The 8,822-nt window shown below is 38.6% G+C and overlaps 1 protein-coding gene across 1 annotated transcript in view; it reads left to right on the top strand.

Annotated features, from left to right (window-relative positions):
- Positions 1 to 431: 431 nt before the first annotated feature.
- notch3 (notch receptor 3) overlaps positions 432 to 8,822 on the top strand; it is a 33,409-nt gene continuing 25,018 nt past the window's right edge. Inside the window, 2 exon segments of the mRNA NM_131549.2 lie at positions 432 to 728; positions 2,218 to 2,284. Coding sequence (NP_571624.2) covers positions 668 to 728; positions 2,218 to 2,284 — 128 coding nt within the window. The 5' untranslated portion in view covers positions 432 to 667.

Here is an 8,822-nt window from a genome sequence, read left to right as displayed (position 1 = left end):
ATTGGCTGAAAAACACTAGCTGTGATAGCTAATTCACCTCAGTTTTGCTGTCTGCTCAACCACTCTTAAAACAAGTTATCAACAAATTATTAAACTGTTCATTGTTGTCCTGTTCACCCTCACTGTTTATCATCTTTAAAAATCTTCATTATACCTACTTACAATTTCATACCTCACTCTTCTCATTTTTACCTAAGGATTTGTGTGATATACAAAACGCAAAGGTTATTTGAGTTTAACTTTTACCAAACCCTTTCTCCAAAGGGAAAAAAATAATGCTTTCTCAAAGCAAACCCCTGACGAATCCGCACTATTCCGCCAAGCGGAGAGGCGAACAACACCCTTAAGTGAGCGCAGGCTTGAGCAGGGGGCGGAGGGATACGAAGCCAGCCGATGGACTCCGATCCGAAGTGAAGTAGAGAAACTTTTTCAAAAGTTCCTGGAGGTATTTCGAGACGCACGGCAGCCGAGTCCGAGCTGCAGAAGGAAATACTGAACTGGACTATATCGAAACGCTTAATTTCTATGAAATTCACTGAAAAGAACTGCATGACGCTACTTCATCCTAATGTGATTGCCTGGAGCTTCAATCGCCGATTCATTTCTTAAAGGATGTATTTTTGCTAACATTTTCAAAAAAGGAGTAGGATCGAGTTTCCACAAAAATATGGGGAATTACAGCCTTTGGATATTTTTGTCAATTTTATATCTGGTGCACAACAGCGAAGGTAAGATGACTGATCCTTTTCTTCATTTTTGACTAGGTTTATCCGAGTCTGGGACATGTATGGACATACAACCTGTTCCATTAGAAGCATTGAAACATCATCACGTCCTGTCTTCGACCTAACGTTACTCGTTTATTTTACGGGGTCCAGAATTATCACATTTTGTGAGTTCATACAAAACGTCAGTTTTTTGTTAGATGAATACATCTGAATACATCAGTTCTCATAAACGAGCTCGTTTCAAAAATCACAAGATAAATAAACATTTAAATGTAAAGTAAGCTGTCTTTTATTTGCGATAAACAGTGGCGCAAATGTACATAAGCATCGACTACTGTTGTGAGCATCGCCGCAGACATTACGCACGAATATTCACTGATGATGGGATTTAAAGTCTTCAAAGCATCCACTGTTGCACATGGGGACACTTTCTCTTTGTTGCTGAGGCATGCATTCGCTAATTGTTTGTTGTGGGGATAAATTCTGACTTTGAGTTTAGTTCTTCTGGATAACATAAGTAGTTTTAGAGGGGACTGCATTACTTTGGTTTGCATGTAGTGTATAATTGTGTAATTACAGCTGAACCGTGAGAAAAAAAAAGTAAATGTCCGCTTCGCTGCACTGCTAGCCCAGAAAAGCGATTAATGAGCATAGTAATTGAAATTCAGTTAAATCACTGGCCTAAATTATCTTTGAGTTTTATGTTTTACAATTTTGAGATTGTGTTTTTGTGTTCTAAACTTTATATGAAATATGAAATGGTTTTTGAAGAGTATACGAAGCGGTTTTTATTGTGTCGATGTCTTTGTGAAACAAAAAAAAATCAGAATTGAACTTAGTTTTTATTTTGGGCATGAAATTGTGGTAAATGAGCAAAAAAAAAAATGAGTTTTTTTTTATTACTATGCAATTCTGAACTCCTGATTGCTTGACTGAGATGTGCTAATTGAGAGTTCATTCAACCTTTTTAACGTACACAAACATGGAAAATACAATATTCTGAAATTAAAAAGAATTAACAGATGCAACCTGTTGAGGATAAACATCTACCATGCAATCTACAGCTCTATCTTAATAGTTAACCGTTAGAATTGGAGCGATAACGTATTGTTTTGTTGAATTATTACAATTTGATCGGAAACCATACTAATTTAGCCTCCTCTCTTAACTGATAAAGAGTTCACGTGGCGAATTCTATTGTCATTCAAACAAAGCGCGAGTCTGTGAGAGAATCTGAATGTTATCTCGCGGCACTCTTTAACAGATAAGACGCAATGTATATTTACAAAAGTGATACCTAATCAAACCTAAAGCTGTGAGCCAAAGTCTTTATACTGGAATAAGCGGGATATGTATGTTGTATTGTGTTCAAGTGAAATAAATAACGTGCAATGTCACCTATTTCTGCTTTGTTCAAAATAAAAGGGTATTTGCTTTTGTTGGTGAATGTGATGTGGTCTCTGCCTCATTGTCCCCTCTCTTTCTACAGGATTGCTCTGCGTGGATACACACAGGCCGTGCGAAAATGGAGGAATGTGCATTGATTCAAGATGCTTGTAAGCACAGAGCTGTCATTTTTATTGCAAATACACTTTTATTTGTTTACATCAATCTCACATGTGTTTTCTGAAATCACCTGCTTCTTGACGCTTTATATTCTCAGTGGTGTGTTCCACACTGTTAGTACTTGTTAACTGGATGACTACTGCTGTTATTCAGTCTTGGTTATCAGTTCTACATAGAGATTTAATAACTTTTTCACTATGTGCAAAACGGAAATGGAGTGGCAAACCACAGAGAAAGGTTTTAATGTCATGCAGGAGATCTTATGCATTTTGAATTGTGTTTTAGTATGAAAATCTGAATCATTGAGCAGATTCAGCGACTCATAGTTCACCCAAGGTGACCATATATTTTTGTGCTAACAAAAAATGCTTTGAGCCACACTATAACAGCCCATAAGATTTCACGTAAAATGTTTGACTGGGCTTCTTACGGTAAATTTAAGTGCTCTTTTGCTCAAATCGTGTGGTGTTCAGAATACATAGCGTTCCTTCACACAGGCTTTGTCTTTGTTTATGCTAATACAAAGTGATTGTTATCACATGAAAGCCTGGGGCTGTTGTTTTATGTTTCCCGCCTGATTTGGAAAATTGTGTCTGTGCACTCTAGCTTTCATTCATGGTGATTAGTGTTTTTTTTTTTTTTCCCAAGAGGCACTGATACGTGGGAACCACTCTATGTGGTTATACGTGATGGCCAAATCAGTAGCATTATAAAACTAAAAGCAGTCATTTTATTTTTTTTAATGGCTGTTTAAGGCAGTTATTTCTATTATTATTATTATAAATATTTATTTATTCACTTATTAGAAAATGAACAAAATATTTAAATTACTAATACTTATATGCAATCAATACTGCTTCACTTAAACATATTTTAAAACCTATTAAAACTGCCCCAGTTAGTGTTTTCTCTAAGAAAACCCTTTTATAATTTACATAACTTGCACTAATTTAGTTATTTACACCTTTAAGTTGCTCTTTTTGCCCTATACACTGTAAAACCCAAAAACTTAAGGTAACTTAATGTAACTCAAACCATTTGAGAAAACCAATTGAAACAAATCGTTTAAGTTCAAAAACTAATCCTAATGAGTACTGTGAACTTAATCTATTTGAGTAAATGAAGCAATTTGAGCACAGTAAAAGCCAGTAAATAAAGAGAACTCAAACCAACTGAGTACTTTTAAACCCAAGTTAAGGCAACTCAAACAGTTTGAGGAAACCAATTGCTACAAACCATGAGTTAAAAAACTAATCTGAGTACTGTGAACTTGCTCCATGTAAGTTAAAGTAATAAGGTATTTAATTAACTCATTACCTTCAACGCTGAGTTCAAAACTCTTTTTAAATAAGTAGAATTGCCTTTCAGTAAATTTTGAGTTAACTACACTCATTTCATTTGACAAAGTTGACTGTTGTTGGGTTGTACGGTGTAGCAATAATCTACCTAATTAAATTGCCTTCCTATTAACCAAAGAATGTCATACCCAAGGCAAGCCATTTTTACTTGCCCACTGACCAGGTATCCTGGATAAAGCCCAGTTGAACTTTAACCTGAAACTGTAATGCAAACTCACACCACAGGAAACGGTGGTTTGTTATGGGGTGAAAACAGGGAATTAAGTCCTAACTGATTGATGATTGTTGAAGCAAACTGAAGCTCTTTTGTGGTAGGGCACAGATAAAAGACGTTAACTTGATTCCTGTAAGTTGGAGTGTAAATATAATTCCTCATAAAAACCAAGGATTTAGACATCAAGGTGGTACCGCAATTCCTTGTGTGTCAGTATAACATTATTTAATCATTACCCAGCACACCTCAAGCCAGATTATAAACCCAATGTGTTAGTAAATGTGTAACCATAGTAAAAATTGCTTTGCTCTATCTGTTTGTCTCATTCCAGAGGGTTTATTTGAATATTTTTTGTTGACAGAATGCTATTTAGATTAGTTTTAAGATTTCAATGTTGTTATATGGGTGTAAAAACAGCTCCGATCTGTTGTGTAAGTAAAAAATATATATTTAAAAAATGAGAGGAAAGTAAATACCACATAACACTGTAATATAACCATCTGGAATGGCCAGTCACAAGAGAGTGGTCTGACCAGTCTTTGAGCTATGGGGACAGTAGACCCACTCCAGCTCCCTCCCTAGAGATTCTGATGAAACCAGAGATCCAAAACTACAGAAAGGAACCTTTATTCCTCCAGATACCAACCTGTAACCCAGCACCACTAGAGAGACCAGAGAGAGTAGAAGGAGGAGGACTAGAGAAGAAAGGGTATATAAGAGTGGATAATGGCACCTTTAGCAAACAAAGGTTGAACTAGACGTAGTAAGGAGTACTGGTTTGACATCACGATTTCACAAGAACAGCTCTGAGATTTCTAGGCAATCTGGTCTCTGAGAAAAAGATTTGCAAAAAGTCTTCACCTGTTCATCCCAATTACACGTTTTCCTTCCTTACCGTTAGACCTACTGCCCCTGGAGGAAGTTAACTGTCCTATTTAGCGTAGTATCATTGCAAGAAAGATCTCTAGTGACTGTAATATCATGCCAATATGCCCCTTAGGACTGTAACTGTTACCAGCTCAGTTATTAGCCTGTTGTGTTGACTGTTGCTTAACTTGTACCTTGGTCTGGTTGCGTTATATCCCAAGCCCCAGTTCTTGTTTGGCTCATATGTCATGTCATGGTCTCCTGCGCTGAGAGCTTCAGTGGCTGGTGCGGTCCATGACAGATTACAGAAGTAATCCCTCTCTAACTCTCTCTACTGAGTGCTTCTTCACAATGGGCCACAATCCAATCCTTCTTGGGCAACTTTCATGACCTGGCACAGCATTAATGTGGAATATTCAAACAACCTGTTTGGTTCCCTTACTGTGGCACAGGTTGTTTAACTATATCTGACAAACCCTGTGATGGGTTTATTATGTCAAACTTACACTGCAATTGTGACACCAAGGAAGTTGGAATACCCAAGGATATACAGCCAATACTGCTGTGTATCAGCCTATTCAATTCTGGTCTGGTGATATATGAATCCCTCTTCAATAGCAAAAGCAAGTCATAGAGAGGAGCAGTGCACTTGTTGTGAGGAGTCCAGGAATGTCACTCTAGGTGAAGAGTCAGGAAACTCTGTTAAAGTGTCATCATGCCTCTGATGTCATCCCCCCAGCATGGAGAGCATGCAAGCAAGTGCAGCCACGGTGTGGGATAAAGTCTCGTCTGAGGCAAAGAGATAATTAGGCAGATTGTGAGAGTGTCATTCAGAGAGGGTCCAGCTGGAAGAATAAGGCGGGGGTAGGGATATGTGTTGGGGAGAGGGGGTGTGGAGGGACAGCTGGTGGATGTTGTGATGGTAATCCAGTGAAGTCAGACTCTTACAAAGGGGGAGCGGAGGGCCAGGTGCTGCCATTGAGCGGCCTGCCGCCCCATGCCGAGACAGACAGGCCTATGGAGGAGAGGAGCCGGCGGCCCACGGGTCTCCTAACACATGCTCTCACGCACGCAGCGAAGTGATATGGCGTTTCTCCGTTGTCCCTACAAGCCCAGGACACTGTCACTTTCTGAGAGCAAGCATTGGAAATGATCATGTGTAGCAGATATGACAACAAACAGAAGCCTTTATGTTTACACTTTCCCACTCAGCTGTTCAGAAAGGAAGAGGATACAGTGGTGCTGTGTTCATTATTTATGGTGTCACCTTGACCCTACTAGCAAAGTGTGTCTATAAATTGTGAGTGTTTAGTGACCCAAGGAAGTTCTCTGCCTCTTAAGAAATGATGTATGAAGACATGAAGCGGTCTCTGCTTTCGTCACCTAAAAACTGTATTTACATAGAATAGTAAAGATTGACAAAGGAAAGAAAATAATTTAGCAGTGTACATCCAAAATGTACTTTATGGATCATGTATCGTTATGGTTGCGCATATTGTAAGGGATGGAAAACTTTTTTGCAATGAGGAGTTTAGCTCTGTTGTTTTCCTTTAATATATTGCAGATAGTGCGGAATTCCTTTGTAAGATTCCTTCTCTGCCACCACTGAACGGTCTGCTGTCTTTACCTCCTGTCTAGTCAGGACTCTGGAGAATCAATTAATGTTTTGAGGAACTAATGTTTTAGGTGAGGTTTACTGGGTGAATTGAGACATCCACCTGTAGGTATGCAGATTGTGTAGAGAACCCTATCCTAGGCATTTAATGGGACTGGAGAGCTGTTGGGGTGTAATTGAATTTGACAGTATGGTGAATGGAGTGACGAAGGGCTGTAGTGTGATGCTGCAAGCAGGGAGTCCAAGTTCCCAGGCCCTGTCACAGGAAGTGCTGACTCCTGACCCCTCTACTCTCCTCACATCCTGTCTATCAAGACAGCTGAGGAAATCTTATGCTTTTACCCTCTCTCATCTTCCGACTTCTTTTGTGACCCATCAAATATCCCAGCATCATAAATAAAACACTTTTAGTGTCTGTGAGATTCACTTAATGGGGTCCATGGAGACAAAGCCCACCATTAACAAGTTCTTGATTCCAACCTTTGCTAATCACTTTGATTTAATTAAGTTTAATATGATCACATACTCGTATACCGTACTGCAAGTCTCCAGCTTTAATAATCTAAGGAGGAATGCTATGGTTTCTTTTGCTATTTACTGCTAAAGGGCAAGATAAGAGCAAAGACCGGAGTAGTTTATTGGTGACAGAGCTCTAGATAAGAGGCTTTCTTTGGCCTCTACCTGAGTGCTTTCTTTCAACTCTTATCAGGCTCCCTGGTGCTCTGTTTTCTGATCACAGTCACATTAAAATTTCCTAAGTGTTTCTAAATTTGATGTAGAGAGCATTTAAAGTTTTATTTTATTTGCATGTTTTGTGATTTATGTGATAATAGGATTGTCAAAACCACTAAATTCTATTGGACCAAAAATCCAACAACCAATTGGATCTAAAATATAAAATATACGATGATACAAGCATGTCCTGCTTGCATATTGAGTGCTGTTAAGTGGATTTTTGTGCGATTATGTTCACTTGCTCAAAATAAATATATATACTTGGATACAATGATCATTGCTTCATTCTTTACCAAGCACAAACACGGATGTGTGAATGAATGATCATTGGAGCCAATCACAGTAATATCTATTGAACACTTCCACGCAACTTTTAAAAATTTACATTTCAGTGTAGAATACTACTGAATACTAGTTGGCAGATTTCGAAGGATGGTCTTTATGCCATAAAACTTGTCCAATTTTAAATTTCCAGTGAGATTTCCCAATCCACAAACACGTTATGCCTACAAGTTATTTTTTGAATTATGTGGAGTTTTAGTTTACAGCTGTGAAAAACAAAGCCCTTTCAGTCTATTTTTTAAATCATGTTAGTGTAGCAGAATCAATAAGAAAAGACTGTTTCTTTTGGAGTTCCAAGAGATCTGGATTGGTTTAGGTCCTGTGTTGGGCTTTTGTGGTGAAGAACATTGAAGAATGCTTTGGAAAACCTCAAGGCTGAGGTTCTTGCAGTGCAGTTATTGTTGGCTTTTTTTCATTTTCATTTCTCTACACAAAAATATTTTAAAATGTATCTAATTTATAGTCCTACTTGACCCTTTAGTGGTTTAAGGTTTAGACCTTAAAAGGAAATTTTAATATTTTAGTCTTCCAGTTAGTCTAATCTGGTTGATGCAACACAGTGGGACAGTGGGTTAGCTAAAGAAGATAAACTCTCCATAAATGCCATTTACAAATATTCAATAGGTCCTTATTTGTTTACATTAGGCAAACTTCATACTATCCACAAAAAAAAAATATCCCCAAATCTATATTTTCAAAACATATTAAATGTGCCTAAGTCTGAAATTATTACCAACGATTATAGAGTGTTTATCTTCAAGTCTGGAAGATTCAGTTCCTGTGAAAGTTTTATCCTCACAAACCCCCTCTTACTCAGCTCTCGTCTCAGCCATGGGTTACTGTTGCCAGGCTACAGCAGAGGCCTGTTGGTTCGTTTGAGCGCAGGCCTGAAAGCCTGCTTGTTTGGGCCACTGCTCCCCCGTCCTCAAACAATAGGGTTCTGACTACTTTAGCTCTTTTATTTGGCCCACAAAATGCTCCCCTACCCCCACTTTGGTTCCTCTTTGAGAAGATGGGGACCAGGGAGGGGGTGGTTGGGGGAGGGGTACAGGCTCTAGTTGGCAGTGTGGTGTCAGTATGGGTTCTTCACAATGGAATGGAGCGGCTGTATGCCAGACCCTTCCACAGACAATTTTTTTTCTTTGGGGACTTTTGGAATTTTGATAGCCTGGAAGTAGCTTCAAACCTAAGATATCTTTTGTTTTCAAAGCAAACAAACAGGGTTTAGTTTCAGAGACCTATCCTCAGCTCACCCTAACTTCCTACTAAAGGACAAAGTTATGAAATGCATTGTTATTGTCTTTTACCTGAGTGTGGGAAGGAGGGCTTCAAGTAACAGGGATATTGGAATCCTGTTGGGAACTCCAATGTTTGGTGCTTCCTGGACCATGACTGAC

This window comes from Danio rerio, chromosome 3, assembly GCF_049306965.1.
Source record: "Danio rerio strain Tuebingen ecotype United States chromosome 3, GRCz12tu, whole genome shotgun sequence".
Lineage (NCBI taxonomy): Eukaryota > Metazoa > Chordata > Actinopteri > Cypriniformes > Danionidae > Danio > Danio rerio.
This window is presented reverse-complemented; position numbering and strand designations above follow the sequence as displayed.